Source organism: Copidosoma floridanum, unplaced genomic scaffold (assembly GCF_036245765.1).
Source record: "Copidosoma floridanum isolate Cflo_tuat_1 unplaced genomic scaffold, Cflo_Japanese_pri ptg000012l, whole genome shotgun sequence".
NCBI classification, from domain to species: domain Eukaryota; kingdom Metazoa; phylum Arthropoda; class Insecta; order Hymenoptera; family Encyrtidae; genus Copidosoma; species Copidosoma floridanum.
The window spans coordinates 3,681,745-3,702,058 of NW_028321889.1; the positions used below are offsets into that span (position 1 = coordinate 3,681,745).

General features: G+C 35.1%; 3 protein-coding genes across 9 annotated transcripts; 2 read left to right on the plus strand and 1 right to left on the minus strand.

Annotated features, from left to right (window-relative positions):
* Positions 1 to 253: 253 nt before the first annotated feature.
* Positions 254 to 4,935, minus strand: Coq8 (ubiquinone biosynthesis protein COQ8, mitochondrial). Of its 4 annotated transcripts, XM_089590384.1 has the most exons (12): positions 4,917 to 4,935; positions 3,462 to 3,514; positions 3,089 to 3,291; positions 2,317 to 2,931; positions 1,843 to 2,187; positions 1,680 to 1,764; positions 1,452 to 1,567; positions 1,217 to 1,379; positions 945 to 1,147; positions 720 to 872; positions 554 to 654; positions 254 to 475 (listed from the first exon to the last, which is right to left on the minus strand). In XM_089590384.1, the coding sequence occupies exons 3-12, from the start codon at positions 3,284 to 3,286 to the stop codon at positions 301 to 303; spliced, it is 2,154 nt and encodes a 717-aa protein (XP_089446510.1). In that variant the 5' UTR covers positions 3,287 to 3,291; positions 3,462 to 3,514; positions 4,917 to 4,935; the 3' UTR covers positions 254 to 300. The 4 variants fall into 4 exon arrangements, with proteins under 4 accessions (XP_089446510.1, XP_089446509.1, XP_089446511.1 ...); XM_089590383.1 differs by lacking the exon at positions 4,917 to 4,935 and having other exon boundaries at positions 3,462 to 3,629; XM_089590385.1 differs by lacking the exons at positions 3,462 to 3,514; positions 4,917 to 4,935 and adding an exon at positions 3,368 to 3,444.
* Positions 4,936 to 5,355: 420 nt separating this feature from the next.
* On the plus strand, positions 5,356 to 7,458 carry Uev1A (Ubiquitin-conjugating enzyme variant 1A). 2 transcript variants are annotated; one of them, XM_089590362.1, is made up of 4 exons: positions 5,356 to 5,731; positions 6,481 to 6,623; positions 6,712 to 6,837; positions 7,193 to 7,458. In XM_089590362.1, exons 1-4 carry the CDS (start codon positions 5,701 to 5,703, stop codon positions 7,331 to 7,333), a joined length of 441 nt encoding a protein of 146 aa, XP_089446488.1. In that variant the 5' UTR covers positions 5,356 to 5,700; the 3' UTR covers positions 7,334 to 7,458. The 2 variants fall into 2 exon arrangements, with proteins under 2 accessions (XP_089446488.1, XP_089446489.1); XM_089590363.1 differs by lacking the exon at positions 5,356 to 5,731 and adding an exon at positions 5,881 to 6,034.
* Positions 7,459 to 10,169: 2,711 nt separating this feature from the next.
* On the plus strand, positions 10,170 to 19,268 carry tral (LSM14 family protein trailer hitch). Of its 3 annotated transcripts, none has more exons than XM_089590148.1 (8): positions 10,170 to 10,563; positions 11,832 to 11,986; positions 12,824 to 13,112; positions 14,630 to 14,810; positions 14,894 to 15,361; positions 15,779 to 15,958; positions 16,042 to 16,288; positions 16,363 to 19,268. In XM_089590148.1, the coding sequence occupies exons 1-8, from the start codon at positions 10,443 to 10,445 to the stop codon at positions 16,510 to 16,512; spliced, it is 1,791 nt and encodes a 596-aa protein (XP_089446274.1). In that variant the 5' UTR covers positions 10,170 to 10,442; the 3' UTR covers positions 16,513 to 19,268. The 3 variants fall into 3 exon arrangements, with proteins under 3 accessions (XP_089446274.1, XP_089446275.1, XP_089446276.1); XM_089590149.1 differs by having other exon boundaries at positions 14,909 to 15,361; XM_089590150.1 differs by having other exon boundaries at positions 12,824 to 13,004.
* Positions 19,269 to 20,314: the final 1,046 nt, after the last annotated feature.

Consider the following 20,314-nt stretch of genomic DNA (forward strand, 5'->3'; position numbering starts at 1 on the left):
TCAATTTCGACCCAACAGATATTGGCGTTGGAAGATGTACAAAAAGTATATACCCGAAGAAAGAACAAACTTTCGAAAATCGATGAAAAATGGCCCTGGTTCCGATAATTATGGCATAGTGCCCATGTCTTTTGAAGATACACGTATTTACAGACAACCTAGTAAGACAGACAAGAATTATTTGTGCAAGAAGAAAAATTAATATATAACGAGACAAAGTCGATACCATAAAAAGTAATTTATTTAAGGTACTTATCAATATTATCATACACTAACAATAAAATTATCAAAAGTTACAAATCATTTAAATTTGTAATTTCTATATACTTCGCGGAACATGTCCCGGCAGTTGATTTTGACGTTCATTTTTGCGCACAATAAAAATACGCCGGACAACTTTCTGTGTAAACTATATATTTCTTCTGGAGGCGGGCACAAACGATGGTGTATAATAGTCGGTACTAAGGCTTGTATCCTGTATTGAAAAATAAAACTAGTATTTCGTAATCTTTTTTCCATGATTGAAAAAAATTGTTTTCAATGAACTACTCACCTTTTGGTTACATTTTGACCTCCGAAATCAAAATATTCATGATCTCTGTCAAATACTTGACCCAAAATCATCACCGCGTCAACGTGCGACTCTTCCATTATCTATTTTAGTTAAATACGACATTATAAAATTTATTTAACGTGCGTCAAGAGCAAAATTAATTTACCTTCGATTCATATCCAGTTAAGAATCCCATTTCTCTGGACAATGTTAATACTTTGTTTCTATCTCCTTCACTAGCACCATTTATTACTTCAATATATTTATCCATAAATTCCTTACTGTAATCTCTACATGCTCCAAAATCTAATAGTATTAGCTGAAGTAAATCGTAAAATTTTATTTTATGAGTTAATGAATATCGGTTGTATTCAATTAAAATCGTAAATACCTGTTTTGTTTTTTCATTGTAAAAAAAGTTTGACCAGTTAGGATCAGTTTGCATGTAACGAAATACAAACAATTCTTTTAAGCACAATTTCATTACAAGCTTGCAAATATGTTCTCTAGTTTCCATACTCATTTCAGCACACTTATCTACCGGTACACCCTCAATTAGTTCTGAAGTAAATACTTCCGAAGTACACAATTCATCTGTAAAGCAGTGAAACTTGTTGATAATATTGTGTTAATGAAAAGTAAATTATTGCAACCCCCACCTACCAATAACTTCAGGCACATAATACTCTGGATAAGGTTCCACAAATTTTCTGTATAATCTAGTGCATTCGGCTTCTCTTACATAATCTACTTCCCATGCTAATTCACGTTTAGCAACTTCAACAAGATTATCGATAAACATACCTTCTGGAAAGACATTCCATACCTACATGTACACAATAAAAACGCTAGATAATACATACACGATGATCAAAAAATTTATTTGAACTGTACATACCTTCAATACCCCAACTAAATTTTCTATGTCACTTTGAATACTAGCAGCCACTCCAGGATACTGAATTTTAATTGCAACAGCTCTACCACCAGGCAGTGTTGCATGATGAACTTGACCTATAAATTAATAAATCAAATTGAAAAAAAAAATTTTTTTTTCATTCATTTGAATATTTGTATACATGTCTAGATTAAAGTGTCCAGACTAATTGAAAAATTACATGCGTACCAATAGACGCTGCTGCAAATGGTTTTTCATCAAAGGTAACTAATTTATCTTTCCAATTGTGACCAAGTTCTCTTGCAAGAACTTTCTGAAATTTTTATCCACATTAATTATAATATCCAGGAATCTCAATAATATTAAAAAAAAAAAAAAAAAAGATGCTTACTTCAACTTGCCAAGCCGGCATGAAATCTGCGCTCTGTCTGACTCTTTCAAAAGCTTTTTGTAGTTCTGGACTGATAACATTGTTATCTTGTATACTGAGAATTTGTCCGATTTTTAATGCTGCACCACGTACTTTGCACAGTGTTGATACGATTCGTTCGGCGTTCGCTTTTGTAAGAAACATACTATCAAGTGTCTGGCTGATGCTCTGTTCTTTAAATCCTAAGGTTCGTCTAGTGTACTCGGCTAGCGTGCCGACACCCAGACCGACTCCAAGAGTGCCAAAACTGACCATTCTGCCGATCCTGGATGACGGAACTTTTCTAGCCTTCGCTGTTTCTGATAACTAAAAAAATATCAAATGTATTGCCAATATTCGGCTAGTTATAATGTTCTTGGTGATGTTAACACTATTTCATGATTGTACGAAAACTTTAACATCACTCAAAACGTATCATTGCAACTAGATACTAACCGTGTCTTTTGGTTTAATGTTTGGATTCGGACTAGGAGTTAGTTTTTTTACATTTTCTTTATTTTCAATATTTACAGATTGCGTAGAATAACGTTCATTCGAGCTCTTTTCAGCCAAGTCTTTGGGCTTTTTCTCACGTTCATTAGTTGATGGCTTGTCTGAATTTTGAGACTCTGTAACTTGTTGTTTCTTGATTTTTTCTTCGTGCTCTCGTTCAAGCTTCCTTAGGACCGCCTTATCTTTTTCAGACAACTCGATTTTTGGTGCTTGAGAAATGACATGGATTTTTTCCTTGATGCTCGAATACTTCAATGGTGATCCCTTTGTGGTAGTTTCGTTTTGAGCTGAGGTTTTTGCGCTCTGAATGGTTTCCAATGTCACAGTTTCTGTATTTTTTGTACTTGGCTTTGTTTCTCGAGGCACTTCTTTTGGATCCTTGGCTGGATTGTAAACGTGCAACCTCTTGTTAAAATCACTCAAATCTTTAGTCAATATGTCCGAAATGTTATTAACTTTAAGAATCTCCTCAAGCCTGACTTTTGAGTATTCAGATAATCCTTTCTCAATAACGTATAATCGTTCTGCGAATTCCTTCAAATCTTTTGTCAAGTTCTCCTGTAGAAAAAAATAAAACGGATCTCTAATGACAAAAATAATAGTAATAAAACCTGAATATGATTACAAGACATAAACTAAGAAACCTCACGGTAGATACGTATACACAAAATATTCGGCCATTAGTTAAAATTTCCTTAGTCTATACGAAACTTACAGGAACCTTACTTGCATCTAAATTGCCCACTAATTTCTCCAAACCTTGGAAACCCTCGTCAGCGAGATTCTGAATGTTAACAGATGCTGACTTGGTAACTTGAGGAAATCGTCTCTCCTGTTCGCGCAACAACGCGTCCACCACGATCTTCATTCCACGCACTACTGCCACGGCGTCCGATACCTTGCGTCCTGACATTTTCCCTGGAATACATTATTGACATGAACAATAGTCTTGTCTTTTAATAAAAAATTCAAAAGGACCAGCTAGTAAATATACTTGTGCGAGATTCGCTGAAAAAACGGAGGTTGCAACAATTGAGACAACAACTGATTATCGCACCGAAAGAGTTAAGAATAATTGCACAAGTTACCTTGATCTTGCAATGACGACTGTCAAACGACATGAAACAACAACAGCCGTGGACTGTGCCAAAATTATTAATATAGGTACTTTCTCGAGAGGAAGATCCAAAATATATACGAAAAACGTAAATAAGTAGGTATTTAAGTGTACATATATATCAACAACAGGGAGAGAAGCAGACTAGCAGACAGACTGTCTCTCGACACACGCGCGCACGTGATTCTCCTTTCAACTTTGAACTTGCACTGCAGCGAGTCGTCGCAGTGTTGGTTGCACTTGCACAGTTGCACATGAAATGAAAAAAAGAGATTACGTAAGTATACGGAAGAGCTATAGTTATATATGAATAATTCTACAACAAATCGAATCACTAAAACTGAAATTTATTTTTTTGTAGCAAATGTTGTTGAGATGAGTGAGAAAAAAAAGTTATGTCGATTAATTTGTTAATTCAATTTGTTACACGATTCACGTAATATTATATGACGTAATTTTATTACGTAACAAAGATACGCGATTATTTTTTATGAGATAAGAGGATATCTTATTGTATATATAATTAATCTATTCGAATTTAATTACATTCGTTACTCCTATGATTAATCGATTTTGATCTCATTACTTATTTGCAGAGCTCTACAAATATTACTGTGTATGTACGTATATATTTCAAAAATATATATATTTATGTAATAGACTATTTTTCTTGGAATTTTTCATTAATATATATCCTGTATCCTATCTCCTCTCGCTTTTTTTTATTGAAATTTATCGTTTCTAAAATCATAATTTTAACTGCAATCGTACAATATAAACATTTACAGAAAATAATGAAAATCATTTCAAACAAAAAGTTCTATTGAAATTTATTATTTGAAATGTATCAGTCAAAAAATGAAAAGAAGAATATGTATACCGTGTAAATTTAGTAATAAAAAAAAGAAATAAAAGCACTATATGAAATACGTACCTAACTATCAATTAATACCATCGATTTTAAAGGTTTTTATTATGTGTATCTTTGTAAAAAAAAAAAAAACGTTATATCGTTGTATTAAATGTGTGTGTGTAATTCAGGTTGTGCTTTTTCATTATTTATTGATGTAAATTTAAAGACAATTTTTGTTGAGCTATGCATTGTCGCCATCGAGTTGATTTTTGACGCAATGATCTGAAGCACTATATTATCGGTCAAAAAATTTAATAAGGATATAATAGTACTTCATAACAATTTTCTGACATTTCATAAGTTTTGGTTCATAAATTTTTTTTTGTTAAAAAATTTTTTAATAACGTTCGTCGTAAAAGTATCAAAAACCACGTAAATATGTGTACAATATGTTTTTCTCGTCCAAAATTTAAAACATACAATATATGTACTTAAGTTATTCTCAATCTGAAAACATTTTTTGCACGAGAACTCAAGTATGTCAAAAATATAATTTTTAAATTAATTATTCACCTATGAATAATATAATCGTCGTATGTGTTCTGTGAAAAAAAAAAATAAAATAAAAAAACGTTTTTTAGGTATAATGCCTACTTAGTTTCACAATTCACAAGTAATAATACTTAACGATTGAAAAAGTTTTATTTAATATTTAACAAGTATTTATTTACTAGTAAATGTGCAGGGAGTGAAAGACTGTAAAATTTTTGTTTTTCTTCTCTCCTCTTCTCAGAATCAATTAATCGCTAAAAAAAATAAATAAATAAACAAACTGAGAAAGAGCCTATAAAGTCGTCCAGCAAAAACGTACGTCACAGTGACCAGGTTATTGGTATTATTTTCTCCTGAAAAAAAAAAAAGAGTGTGTAAGAGAGAGATTATTCTCTTTTACGAAACTGACTGGTGCAAGGTGCCAAGACGGCAAGACCCAAGACCGATAGACTGCCGAGCACTTGCCGCCGACTTCTCGTTGTGTTCCAACATACTCACACAAAGTGTTCCTTTTATTGTAGGTATGTGCCAAACTATACTGCCGAAATGCCGAATGTGCCGATGTGCCCCCACTGTACCGCGCTAAGAGGCTCCCCCGAGAGAGAGTACCTCTGAGGAACATTTCTCCCCCCCCCCATATACCATTAATCATAATTGTTGTTAATAGTGTAATTACCGTTGTTGTTGTTATTATATCCGCGGACTGAAGTGGTGATACCTAACACATATTGTTGTTTGCCAGAAAAGAGAGGCGAGGTCTTGTGGACGGTGTGTGAGAGTGCGTACCGAGAGAGAGAGAGTGATCATGCAGCAGGCGATGCAGACCACCGGTGTAGGTGCGTATATACCATAATTATTATGATCATAATGTCCTGGTGATGATTTTCATGAAGGTGAATGACTAATTTCAATGCCGTCTTTGGTGTGCTTTTGTTTACTCGCTTACTTTTGACCCCCGCAACTTGTAACGTGGGTGCAATAACGTGCCTCTTTCTCTCCCTCTATCTCTCACGGCCGATGCCGCAGGACGTCTTAACCTTGACACACCGTCTTGAGCTTTTGAACGCAGGGAACGAAGAAATACTCGTTTTCGGATTTTGAAACAGATTTGGGTCTCTCGAGATAAAAGTTTGGAAAAGGTATTCAGATTGGGTGTAAAGTCGGTGTGTACCCGGGATCAGAGCTAACCTATGCTCTGCTGGACTGTTTTGGAGCAGGTCCTCTGTGGGGTGGCTTTTAAAAGTCCCAGTCAGTGGCAAAGTTCTTTTCTACCTTTTCCTCGTTGCTTCTTTATTTCTCTGAAAGCTAAAAGTTTTCGAGTTTGTGGGATGAAATTATAGAACATGCATAACTTAAACTCAATAAGTACTGGTTGTTTAGTTTAACTTTTTACACAATCGTATTCTTAGCTCTTAGTGGACTGTACTTGATACGTTGTTTGACTTATTTTGTATGTCTAACTGCATTAATTTTTACTTTTTACTTACTGCTTTAAATTGTGGGCGCACATACTTAAGGGTTCCTTTGACAAATTTTAATACTTAAACTTGAACAGTCAAATGAAGCTTGTATGAATTATTTACAGTTGTACCTAGGAATTTTCGGTTATTAGAAGAACTTGAACAAGGACAGAAAGGTGTCGGCGATGGCACAATCAGTTGGGGATTAGAAAGCGATGATGACATGACGTTAACTCATTGGACTGGGATGATCATTGGGCCACCTAGGGTATGTATAATAAAATTGAGATATTCACTAAACAATTTCTTTACATGTAAAATACTGTATTAATCAATTTTTTTTTTTTTTTTTTTAGACACCTTATGAAAATAGAATGTACAGTCTTAAAATTGATTGCGGGGCAAGATATCCAGATGATGCTCCTTGTGTCAGATTCTTAAGCAGAATTAACATGAATTGCATTAACAGTACTACAGGAGCGGTGAGTTTTTATACTATTCACCTTCCATTAGATAAGTTATCTATATTGAGACTTAACTTTGGTAATGCCACATACATGAAGATAGACTATAAAATAATTTGTGATTTTCGCGAGATAAAAAAATTTTTCATTATTTGTAATCACACTAATATTTAGTATTCAAAGTTTTTAATAATCTATTGATGGTTTTGCATTCATAATTGCTTTTGTCTCACATTTCAATGTGAAAATGAATAAAGAAATCTTAGTTTGATGTCATAAACTGATAATAGTCTAGGTTTTAACATTTGCAGAAATAACAGATTAATGACAATAATTATATAAAAAAATAAAATAAAAATAAACATTTTTTCAGGTGGATAATCGTAGTGTACCAATTCTTTCAAAGTGGCAGCGCGAATACACAATTAAAACTGTTCTCACAGAACTGCGCCGCTTGATGACGCTGAAGGAGAACATGAAACTATCCCAACCGCCTGAGGGTAGCACATTTTAGCCTGACAGCAACTGTCTGTAAAAAAACATCCACCAACCACTTGTATGTGGAAACACAGTCAGTATGAGGCAATAATAATGAATTAAAAAAAAAAAATAAATAAAAAAAAAAACAAAAAAAAAAAACCAGAAATAAAAGAAAACCGTTGAGGCGCTTACATCGCACATATGCGCCTACTGACGTTGACATAAAAAATACGCAACAGCAGCAACAACAATGCTTCGAGTAAATAAAAATGAAGTGTGCATGCATTTTTATGGCCATTGGATGGGTGTGTGGTCTCTGAGATGTAATAATAAAATGTTTGACCAGTCGGATCTGTACTTCATTGCTCTATTGCAACTATGTATCTGTACGTAAACATCTCTACATTACGAGTATACATTTTTGTGGCGTTTGCTTGCCAAGCAGTTTACTCAATGCCAGTGTAAACTTTTTTGCATCGCTATACTTCTGTGTTAACACACAATAATGTAAACAAGAAAACAAATATACATGTACTTTATAGCTGTGCACGCATATATTTTATCGAGGCATCCCAAAATCCAAAGTTAGGCTGAATTGTGTGCTGTATTGATTTTTAATGCAGATCGTGGTGAACGCAATCAAGTACAGATTTGCCTCGCCAAAATTTATTAATAAATACAGCAAGAAGTCATATTTTAAATATTGAAAAGAAGAATAAAAAAATAATTAAAAGAACAAAACTTGAAACAATGAACTGTGTAATAAAAATTGATATTATTAAAAAAAAAAAAAATGCTTTCAGAGTTCTTAAGTGAAATAAAAAGAAAAGAATAATTACTGTAGTTTACTCCCACAGTTTATTGCAATTTAATTATTGTTTAGTCGTGATGCCATTACCGTACTCATAAAATATTTTTTGTCCTATGGAGTGGAGATTATGGTTAACTCTTTAAATCTAGGAATAAATTCCCACGCCCAAGGAGGGTACATTAAGTTTTATTACCTAGTGTTTGATTTTCAATTTCGTTGAATGTCTGGCAAATAAAAAATTAATATACTTAATTGCATGCAGTTGTTCATTCATCACAATACTATTTTTCACATTTAAAAAAATGGTATTTAAATAAACCCAAGACTTCATCTAGGGATACCTACAAAAAAATATACTTTTTTTTACCATTTTTTAACTTTTAAAATTACCTTTTCAAATTACTTTCCTTTAACTGTCTAGAAAGCTCACTTGATGTATCTTTCCTTGGATACTCAGAATGCTTCTGTGTCGTTACTATGTGAATAAGAAATAATGATAATACAATACCTTTATTCAATTTAGAGCAAAAATTTAATTTCACCGACTTGTGTTACAAGAAATAAAATGATATAAACAAATTTCACTGTTTTCCCATGGTTTGTGAACATTATTCCACAACTGTTGGTGACTTAAGATTCATTTGAGATTCAATATAGCGTACTTTTCAGAACGTACTTGCAGAAACAATTTATTTCATGCACGTAAACATCAATTTGTCAATCTACTAAAAAAATAATAACTTTAATAATCTTGTCATTAGAACGTACGAATTATATTATTATTTAGGATTTCCGCGAGCAAGCAATGCCCGCTTGATCCCCTGAAATTATCGCATTGAGAACTTTGCTGTGCATAAATCTAATTTATACTGACCATAAAATTACCAGTGATTTAAAAATATCGTAATAATTTGATACGCATTTATACAAAAGTTGGCTTGAGTAAAATGTGTACACATAATTATATATATATTTGTATAGGAAGAAAAACGGGTACGACCAAAAAAGCTAGAAAAACCTATTAAGTAGCACGCAGCAGCGTTAAATTTTGCAATATCAACAACAACAGGGAACACGATAAAAACGATGTACGTGTTCATATGTGGATAAACTCTTTGTATGTACATGCTTCAACGAAACACTGCTATTAATTTGTATGGTTATCGAAAAAAATGAAAGAAGAAAAAAAAAAAAAAAAAAAAAGTAAGAAAAATGATTAAATCAGATTCCAAAGTTTGTTACATTTTAGCCCAGAAAAAATAAATATCGAATAATTTTGAAAATACAAAAGTTCGTTTTGATTGTTTAGTGATTACCTATACTGGAAAAATATAGCATATACAACGATTGATTAAAAGTTGTCTACTGCTTCTACATATTAAAAACACTACATGCAAAAATCGCTTGTCCCAATTAATTGAATAAGTACAGTGAAATAAGCAAATTGATTTTAGACCAAAAAGTTTGACATCAGCTGCTGGAGATTTGTAGTATTTTCTTGCTTGTATTCAATAATTTATTTGATAATCATTAAAATCTATTATTTTTAATTTTTCACTAATCGTAAACTCTAATCCGTGTCTTGACCGACAATGTTTATCAATCAAAAGAGACAATGAATCCTTTTTGAATAAATTTATCGCAAAATGCGTTCGATTTTAATTGATCGCGGTCATCGGTATTGGTAACTGATCGACGATCAATTACCCACCTCAACGCCCTGCATGATCAGCATATGATCAACTCTTTTGAAATCAAACTTTTTTATGCAACTTTCAATTAACAACTTCAGAATGAACGTGTGAATTTATTTATATTACGTAAAATATTGTGCATAATATGCAAAAACTGTTTTTACAAATGGTAATTACACAATAAATGTATATAATTATAAATTAAAAATGGCTTACCGGTAAGGTAGAAGCACTCGGGTATGTAAACACCGTGAACAATCTACCAGCAGTCGATACGATCGATCCCGTCTAAAAATTATCTGTGGTGATCCAGGGGGGGGGGGAGATTCGACGGCGGCGGCTCGCTAAGTCACTCGACGCTGGCTCGGTCGACTCAGTTCGCCTAAACTACTTCGCAGTTAGCAGTTTTGTATCGGCACGCACGATAGTTCGAGCGAGTTAAAGTTCTGTCGCGTATTCGCACGGATCGGATCGTCACCATCGCAATTCAACGGTCCTCTGCCCAACACCACCTCCGCGGTACTTCATTGTCCAGCACCAAATCTTCCGTACATAAGTACCTTTTTTTAGGACATTAACGTGAGGTTATATAGAAAAACCTGCATAAACCGCACATACAGGACGCATCAACCGTAAGGATGAGTGCGGGAATGCCGGAGCTCGGCTCCAAGATCAGCTTGATCTCGAAGGCCGACATACGCTACGAGGGCAGGCTTTTTACCGTCGATCCCAACGAGTGTACCATCGCCCTCGCCAATGGTGAGTTTTTTTCATGCTAAGTATTTTTTTTTTTTTTTTTTTTTTCTTTCGCTTTGGAGCAATGCACCGCGAGAGGAGAAAGAGAGGAAGACAACACGCCGGGAAAACGAGCCGAGAGAGAGGGAGAGGCGAAACTAACGCGCGGACGAAGTTCAAGATGGACGCGCCTGTGTTTTCTCGCTCTTTTGCCTGTGCCTACGATAATTATATAAATATACACTTGCACGTTATTTAATATCGCAACGACGCGGCCCACCTACCGCTGGTTGTACCCTACCATGTATCATTTACGCCTCCGCTTCGCGGAGAAGTCCTTCGTGACTCCGATTTTCGTCGTCTCTCTCTCTCTCTTTCCTTTCATCTGTATGTATGTGTTTGTGTACGTATAGTGTAGAAACGGTACTTGCATACATATAAAATTCAGATGAGGAAATAGTCAGGGTGATGACTTTTCCTTTCGATGCGGTCATTGGAGAGGAAGAAAGTTTAGAGGACCAAAATGAGAAAACCTACTTACATCGCAAAAATTTCACCTAGTTTTACTTTTTCATTCTCTCGTTAAAGTATGCACACCCATGACGATGCTTTTTATCAAAGGGGACGCTCCTCGTGTGCCTTTCTCTCTCTCTCTTTCACTTCCTCAGCTTCCTTTTTTTTGTCATGCCAACGCCGTTCGAGTACCTGTACTTTCGTCTTCCGCCCTTCGTTCATACCTTGAATGTACTTAAAAGTTATTTACCCTTCTCTCACCGAAAATTTTGGAGCAGCCTGGGCATTGGCCTTTTTTCGATGTATATTAGGTATCGGGAAAATCTTGAAACGTTTATAAGCATAACAACACCTTAGACTTGTGTGTACGACTATACTTACACTCGTAACTTTCGATGAAAGATTACCAGTTAGCTCGTGCGTTGCGGTTATTATTGTTTACATTTATGGTACAAGACTTTTACTGTCTCTCCTTATGGGCTTCGAGGTAATGATTTCCCCTTTAGACAGTACACTTACTTAATATGTATTATGTCGATTGCGTACACAAACGCTGATATTTCGATCGACGCTAAAGTTTCGCTTGCTCCGAAATTCCTGTTAATTCGCGTTTTTATATTTTCATCCAACAGTTCTCGAAAATTATACATTTCATTTTTCTACATTATAATCCTTATCACTGAAAGAGATAGATTTTCACATTAAACAGTAATGTTAAACGTAAATAAAACTATTATTGTAACTTACAATCTGATCAATCGTGTGATTTCTGTTTACAGTCAAATCCTTTGGAACAGAAGACCGGGAGACGCAGTTCCCTGTGGCTGCTCAAAATCAAGTGTATGAGTACATTCTCTTTAGAGGGTCCGATATCAAGGACATCAAAGTTGTCAACAATGTCAGCTCGATCCCTAACGATCCAGCTATCATGCAGGTAAAATTTATTTTCGTTTTCTTGTTTCCAACCAGCACTATAATTATGATTTTGATGGATTCGTAGTACAGCAGTTTAAAGACCTTGCAGGGCTTTGTTTGTGAAGTGACTTTTGATCATTGTTTTGAATGGAAAATTTTATCGTGATTCAACTTTTATCTATAGCTCATCGGTATTTGAGTAACTTGAAAATGTTGTTTATTTAAAATTGAATCGAAACAGTACATGTAACTTTTATACATTCAAAATCTAAATTCCATTTGATGCTTGAAATAATTATTGAGATAATATTTTAAAGGCTTACAGCACAGTGAATTGAAAAAGTAAAGTTTATTGTATGAAAATATACAATTTTTTTTATCAGAATTCTTATTTTACTTCATTAACTTTTATTTCTTTTTATCTCGGTATATTTACTTGAAAAGAAAAATCTTTTATTTTTACTGTAGATCGGATGTCACATTACCGCAAAATATTGTCTCTTATTAATTGCTTAACATTTTTTAAACTATAATGAAAAAACATTTTTTAATTAATTTGTGGTGCTTAATATTACCTGTTTAAGAAAAACAATTGCAATTAAACATATGTAAAAGTTAATAAAAAAAAATTAATATTTTACTTTCTGAAACAAAGAGATTTAACTTTTGTAAGACTAATAGTTTTTCGCTTGTATGAAATAAAAAAAAGTTTCAAAAAATCGAGCATTGTTTTTTTGAAGCTTTTTACGTATTTCCCAGAGCACAAAAAATTATGATTTGACTTTTTATCATGCATTTTTCACTTGTCATAGAGTTATCATATTTTTTTCTTAAAACACATATCCAATTCTTGCAGATGACGGTTCAACAATCGATGGGACAACAGCCCTTTCAGCCACAACCAGGCTATGGCCATCCAATGATGGGCCAAATGAATCCGATCAATGCTCAATTTGGACCTTACATGCCAGTAGGTGGTATGGGCATGATGATGGGAATGCCCAATCAGAACCGACAGCCAATGGGAAAACCAACAAGTGAGTTGGGTCTCGGTTCTAGCGAGCCCAGTTCGATTCAAATACCAAACGTACAGGCGGCAGCGCCAAATGTCGAACCCGTGCCCAAAGATCAATCTATAGAGGATGGTAAACTGTTTTTGCTATATACTTATATGATTCTAATGATTTGCCAATGGCATGCTTTACTGCTACCCTGCTACTGCTACTGCTGCTGAGGTTTCCTGGGCTTTTGCACCATTGCCTTTTGTGTGAGCGTATGTATTTTTTTTTCCATTTACTGTTGCTTGATAACAATTCTCTGTAAATCTGTTTTAACGCTTTTTCTATTGCAAAACATGTACTTTTTTCCTAAAATTGCACATTTAACTCAGCACACATTTTTTCGATGTTTTTTTGAGATAGTAACTTGCTTTGAAAAATTTATTTTGCTTTTTTTGTTAACTTCTTTTATTTATTTGTCTTTTTTTTTTTTTTTTTTTTTTTTTTTTTTTTGTAGAGATTTAAAAACTAAAATTTTGCTTTTTTCTAACCCTCTAGCTTTAAAAATAAAAATAGTAGATTACACTCTTAGGGAACAAAGGAAAATTGTTGAAAAACATGTAAGTATATTATCGACCGAACTAAAGGCATGCGATCTAAGGCTTTCTTTACGTGGTGTTGATTCTGTTTTTTTGCCTACCTTAACTTGTAACAAGAATCCTGTTCTTGCATAGAAGCATCAGGAGTATTACTTTAAGTCGTGGCAGACAAAAAATACATTATAGCACTAAGTGAGTATTTATAGAGCTGGTAACAGTAGGCTTGTTTTATTTGACATTTTTAACCACTTTTTATATTATCTAGTAGTATTGATATCTTCATTTTTAGAGCATTATGCTATTTTTATTTAATTATAAAATTCAACAACGATTTAAAAAACATGTATTCTTATGTTATTTTGTTTGGTAAAATTATATTTAAGCTTTATTGAACTCTGTGATGCTTAAATCTGTATTTTTTATTTTTTTTTTTACAATTTGTAAGTAGTTTTAACACGTCTGCATAATTTATTATTAATCAACAAAGTTGACAGATATTTCTTGTAAACTGTTACATTGGATAATTAAAAATTGTATACTTATTTACGATGTAAAAAATTTGCACATAGCACAATTGAGTTTGTTTATTCATGCATATTTTATTACGCATAGATGCTAAAGTACAATATTTGTATATGTATATAATATAATGTACATACACTTTGAATATAATTTCGCTTGTTTTTCGACACAGAAAGCTGCCATTAGTAAGTCGCAGTAGATGACTATGAGAAATTGTAGCAAAAACAGCTAAAAGTATTATCATGGATTATTTTATTATAATTTGCTACTCAATGCACGCAATTTATTACTCTCATGGTATTTTACCAAGTCAATATTAAATTAACAATTCTTTATGGAACATCATATCCCTTGAAAAAAATTACAATCACGTATCTGTTAACGTGCGTGTAGTGATGCTCATACTTCATGCCAAGATTGGACATCCATCCCATGAAGAACGTTTGTCAATGTTTGCTATTTGCATACTCTATGTATGGTTTAACCATTCTACCTTCGTCCCCTTAATTTTCATCACGAAAAAATTCTCTGTTGACAACGTAGGTGTGTTAGACATAATTAGCGGAGGTTCGCGTTCGACGACGCCACCATCTCTCCTGGCAAGGAAGAGCCCGTCGATAGACCAGAGCGTGCAGACGAACCAGCAGCAGCAACAGCCCAACAACATTGGCAAAATCGGTGACAAGACGAATATGCGCAATAATCAGATCCACCGACAGGACAGGTGCACATACTTGGTTCCTATATTTCAGTTTAAGCATTCCCTAGCCAAGGTTCAAACATTGACCTGTACAACGTTCTAAATAGGTTTGAACCACGTAGCCACGGGAGCGGTAGGACGAGCAACATGTCTCAGTACAGCGAGGGCAAGCCCCATCCTCAACAGCAGCAGCAGCAGCAGCAGCAGCAGCAGCCGTCACAACAGTACAAAGATAACCAGATGCACGGACCCAATCCAAACATGCGCAACCAGAACCGTGGCAATCAAGGTGGCTGGCAGATGAATCAATCACGAGGTGGTCAGATGCGTGGTGGACGAGGTGTCGGTGTTGGTATTGGCAGTGGTGGCGGCGGCGGTGGTGGTGGCGGTGCTGGAAGTGGAGGCGGTGGTGGTGTTATCATTGGTATTGGTGCCGGTGGCGGTGGCGGTAACAACCGCGGACCACGACCCAACTTCCGTAATCAGCAACCCGGTGGACCCAAGCCAAAGAATAGGCTCAAGTTCGAGAATGATTACGACTTCGAGCAGGCAAACACGGAGTTTGAGGAACTTAGGTACGAGCAGGTTTATTTTATTTGATGATTTTCATTGCAATATCACAACTTGTTTCATTAAAAATTTTCCTTAAGAACTTTTTACTGATTTATTTGTAAGATTACTTTAACCAAAGAGAGTAATACGCTCCGTTTATCAGTTTGACACTTATCGTCATATATATTTTTTTTTTTCTGTGCACTCGTGTCCCATGCATGGCAAGTGCCGGTTGTGTTGCAAGTAATTCTTTGTAACATCGAAGTGGTAGCCATGCTAAATTAAAATCGTGTCTGCATGTCATGGATGATCCATTTGTATATTGGATCTTGTGATCTTTGTGTAGTCACGATACAATCTTAAATTTACTTTTTAAATTTATTTTTTCTTCAAATAAAAATATGACGAATTCAAACGAACTAATATCCATTTTTCTGTAGATCGCAGCTGGCTAAGACGAAAATCGACGGTGGAGAGAGCGAAAAGAAGGACGATAGTGGCAACGAGACCGGAGCGGGCGATAACGAACCTGAGGAGGAGCAGTCCGAAATTATACACTATGACAGAGCCAAGTCATTCTTTGACAATATTAGCTGCGAAGCCGTTGAGAGGAGTAAGGGGTAAGGAATCCTCGTTTGTTCAAACTCGTCAATTGCGAATCTTCTTTTATCTTAATAATAAAATATCCATTTTTCGTTCATAGCCGATCTCAACGCACGGACTGGCGAACAGAGCGTAAACTTAATTCCGAGACTTTTGGCGTAGCGTCGATGCGACGTGGAGGCTTCCGTGGCCGTGGTTACGGCTATAACAACCGCAATCCCATGGGTGGTGGTAACATGTACCGCAATCAACTTGGTGGTGGCAACCAAAACTACAATCGTGGTGGCTACAGAAATCAGCGGGGCGGCCAGCACAGAAACCTTAACAATCAACTCGGGAATGCAATGGTATGTCGGATTATTGTCGCGTTGTTTTTTAAATTTTATTTTGAACACTATTCTGATCTTCTCGCTTCGATTAGGGATCATCATCAGGCAACCAAAGCAATCGCAACGTAACGAGTAACAGTACGAGTCACCCGAGTGAGCAAAGCAACAGCAACACGAGCGCAACGACGTCAGCGACCGCACCGGCGCAGCAAACCAGCCGCCTCGTCACTGGTACCGCGTAATCAATCTCACGTCTCGTCGAACCGCGTTTCCCGACTCTCATTCTCACAAAATCCTCGCGCTCTTGCTCTAACACTTGTACTCTATGAAGATGAAAACACAAGACAAACAAATTGGTTTTTTTACATTATGTTGGCGCGCCTCACTCGTTGGATTAATTTACTAGCTGTTGGTGATTCCACGACGATGCGTGAGAATAAGAGAAAGTTCTTGAGTGTTCGCAAACAACGTATGTTGCAATGAATGGACGAAAAACAACGGGTTAGTTTATTCATAAGTATTAATTAAGCAAGTAAGACTTTGAATAAGGTTTGGCGCGTGATTGAGAATCGAGAAGTTGTAGGAGAAACGTTAGAACTGAGAACGAAACGAATAAAAAGCGCGTACAATGATGGCCCTTTCCTTTGTGATTGCGTCAACGGCCGATTTTTGAGGGAAGTAAATGAAGTGGATTTTAAACGCTTAGAATTATTGTTATAATGCAAGCACCAGATTAAAGATAAAAAAGTATAAACGTAGTGGACGAATTTAAGAGAGAAAGAGAGAAACAAGTAATGAGTGAAAAAAATGTATCTTCGTAATTGTATGCCTTATAACCGGTATATAATTTATTTGTGTATAAAGGTAAAAAGGTGGAGGTGGTGAAAAACGAAGTGCGCCGGATGCATTTCGAGTTAGGAGGATTATCAAAGGAGTTTCCTTTGCACAAGAGAAATTGAAGGTCGAAAAATAAAAAATTTTATAAGCTCATGCGACCACGGCACGCGACACTCGAATAATACAAAATATATCGTCCACTACGACAATGATGCATTATTATATATCGTATATACATGTGCGTACACACCGTCGTTAATCTTTTTTTTTTTTTTTCTTATTTTGACAAAGAGAATCGTGAATTGTGCGTATAGGATTAGTTCCTGAGCAAAGGAAGGAATGTGAATTAATAATGTAAAGAACGAGGCGCTGAAGGCGGAAAATATACGTTCAAAATTTTTTAGTAATAAAATTAAGATGAAGGAGTGGCATCGTAAAGACAGGCGACCCATGGTATAGTTGGATTGTATCCGCAATGTCGGAAGTGAATGGAAAAAGACATGTTTTGATCTTAAAAAAAAGCAAAGATATTTCGCGCGTTCAATCTTTGCAGCTCCCTTTATTGACCGAATGATTATTGAAGGGATATTGAAAAAATAGCATCGTCTTTCGAATGGAATTCCGAGCAAGACTCGATTACGATTTCTCTTTAGTGAAAACTTGTGTTTAGTCCTTACGGTGTTTACTGCTGATAGTTTTTTACAAAGACGTAATAAAAAAAAAATGAATAAATTAAAAAACGAGGTGTATAATCTTGAGTAGTATTGAATCTTGAAGTTTCGAGTCCAAGCGAATGAACAAAAAAAAAAATTTTAAGAATCGAAGCGTATGATCTCTCTTTCTCTCTCACGGTGCCGTGGTGTCGCAAATATTGTATAATAAACAAAAGAATGCAAAGATGGAAAACTGTGTAAAAGGAATAATTAATCATTATCTCGACCTATAGTTGTAATAAATAATTATAGTAACCTGCTTTGATACGTCGTTGCGCGGAACAAAAATTAAAACAACTATAATGAAAAAAAAATCGATTAGCTTTTCTATTTCAAGGAGAGCATTTTATTATTATTCAGATTACCAGTGCCTGGTACAACTTTTCTTACAAAGTTGAAAAAAGAAGCAAACGAAATAACACTAAAAAAAAGTATGACGCGGATGCACGTTCTTTGTATCTTCTCGCTTACACAATAACAAAAAATTAACAATTTTTTGCCCCAAACTAGAGTAAAGGTGGAAAGAACGTGCGATCGGTGTTGCTTAATTCATAGAAATACCACGTCTTTGCAGGTTACTCCGTAAATAAAAAAAACGAAACAAAACCGAAGGTGTTACGTTCCGGACGAGTATCAAGGCGCGTGCGGCGATCTTGGTCAATGTATTTTCCCTTTTTTTTTATTCCCACTAAAATTAAAGAAAAAATAAAAATTTAATAAATATTGTGGGGTCGGATGAGTTGTGAAAAAAAGCGCTTTCCATTTTTGCCGATGAAAAATAGATAATACGATTATCTTTATAACATGGAAAAAAAAGAGATAAATAGTCGAGTCGTTTTACTTTTATAAGCTTAATAGGACGGTTTGGGGTTTTTTCAATAGGACGGACGCATCAAGCCATTTTTTTTGATTTTTGTGAATCGAGAGTTGGAAAAAAACGTGTCAGTGTGTGCTCTAAGCAGAATGTAAAAATTCAAGTATCATGAGTAGTATTTCGAGCCTTATAAAAATTATAACTCATCGCTTAGTGATGTCACGGACTCTTTGTACAAATAATTATAGGATTATAGATTTGCAAGACATTGAACTTCTGTGTACGCTTGGAAACTCATGATACTCGATATGTAACACAATAAAATAGGTAAAAGTGTAATGTAATATTCAAATGATGAATGCATGATCGCAGTATGGGAAACAAAACAAAAATTAGCAAGAAGCCGAAAAAAAAAAAAAATCGTAAAATGACGTTCGTTTATGACTGTTATTTTTGTATGGCTCTTGGAAAAAGAGTCCCCATGTGTGTAACGCGTCATTGTAAAATTAGGAATTATTTAGTTGAGGTACAATAATGTAACGTTCAGCTGGAAAGCAAATGAAATTGAACAAAATAAGCCCGAGGCTTATGTTAAAGAACCAAAAAAAAATAAAAATAAACGTGTGCAACGTTATTGGAAATAATTTTTCGAAACCATCGGCCATTTTATCAATTTATGATCTCCTTTTTTTTTTGTCTTTCTCCACACCACGAAACCCTACGATATGTGCACAGTCATCTGACAGTCGTATAATTAAATGTATTTTATTACATACTAATGTGATTTTTTTCTCCTAATTTTTTTTTTTTTTTTTTCCCCCTCAATTTGTACAGCGCATACATTGTGATTTCCAAAGCTAAATAATACAAGAAATAATATTTGACAAAGTGTTTTTATTATCTATCACAACCTTCACACAATTGATATGATTTTCTATAAAACGATGCGTAGAAAAATTTAAATAACTCTATATTTTTTCAGAACAAAAAAGCTCCTTGTAAACTGGTTTATCTCAGCTGGCCTCTCAACTCGACTCGACATCGGCTCTCTACCGCCATTAACAACAAAAGCTCTTTGAGGCACGCGATTTAATTTGCCACCGTTTCTTCCATACAGGAACGACGAGTTTTAGGTTCGTTATGCATAAAATTGGCAAAAAAGGACTCGTACGAATTGTATAATAGAAAAAGTTTAATCGCCCTACCGATGATAATACGGTGCATATAAGAATTTACATGTGGATGGTAACGCGAGTACATGACCCCTTCATGATACGCGTAGTATATTATATGTTAGTGAGGACTGAGGAGATAACGAGCGAAGGCGATCGATACATGTGTATATTATCCCTACGTATGTAAGTCATGTGGATGCGATACCGGCGTACGACGAATAAATTTTTTTTTCTCCTCCAAGCTTTGACGAAACAGTCATCAAACGCGTGATTGACGAGATCGACCGATTGATGGAATCGTTTAATTTCTTTTATTTTTCTTTACTTCGCGCATCGACGTAGAAATGTGAAATATTGAGCCAATGAACGATGCCCCAGCAGCACGTAACGTTGTAAAAACGTTTTTAAAACGTTGCTTTGTCAAACGGATATTGCATTTGCTGGGTGACAATATTTGAAGCTGCGGGAAGCTAATTCACATGTTGCGTACATTTTGACTATTATT

What these genes read in the sequence shown, in the direction of transcription:
- Coq8 (XM_089590384.1), bottom strand. Translation starts at nt 3,286, where the DNA reads ATGTCAGGACGCAAGGTATCGGACGCCGTGGCAGTAGTGCGTGGAATG. An exon ending in ACATTAAACCAAAAGACACG is followed by an intron (nt 2,188 to 2,316) that starts GTTAGTATCTAG and finishes ATATTTTTTTAG; the next exon opens with TTATCAGAAACAGCGAAGGC. An exon ending in ACAATGAAAAAACAAAACAG is followed by an intron (nt 873 to 944) that starts GTATTTACGATT and finishes GATTTACTTCAG; the next exon opens with CTAATACTATTAGATTTTGG.
- Uev1A (XM_089590362.1), top strand. Translation starts at nt 5,701, where the DNA reads ATGCAGCAGGCGATGCAGACCACCGGTGTAG. An exon ending in GATGCAGACCACCGGTGTAG is followed by an intron (nt 5,732 to 6,480) that starts GTGCGTATATAC and finishes AATTATTTACAG; the next exon opens with TTGTACCTAGGAATTTTCGG. An exon ending in TGATCATTGGGCCACCTAGG is followed by an intron (nt 6,624 to 6,711) that starts GTATGTATAATA and finishes TTTTTTTTTTAG; the next exon opens with ACACCTTATGAAAATAGAAT.
- tral (XM_089590148.1), top strand. Translation starts at nt 10,443, where the DNA reads ATGAGTGCGGGAATGCCGGAGCTCGGCTCCAAGATCAGCTTGATCTCG. An exon ending in CAGATCCACCGACAGGACAG is followed by an intron (nt 14,811 to 14,893) that starts GTGCACATACTT and finishes CGTTCTAAATAG; the next exon opens with GTTTGAACCACGTAGCCACG. An exon ending in ATCAACTCGGGAATGCAATG is followed by an intron (nt 16,289 to 16,362) that starts GTATGTCGGATT and finishes CGCTTCGATTAG; the next exon opens with GGATCATCATCAGGCAACCA.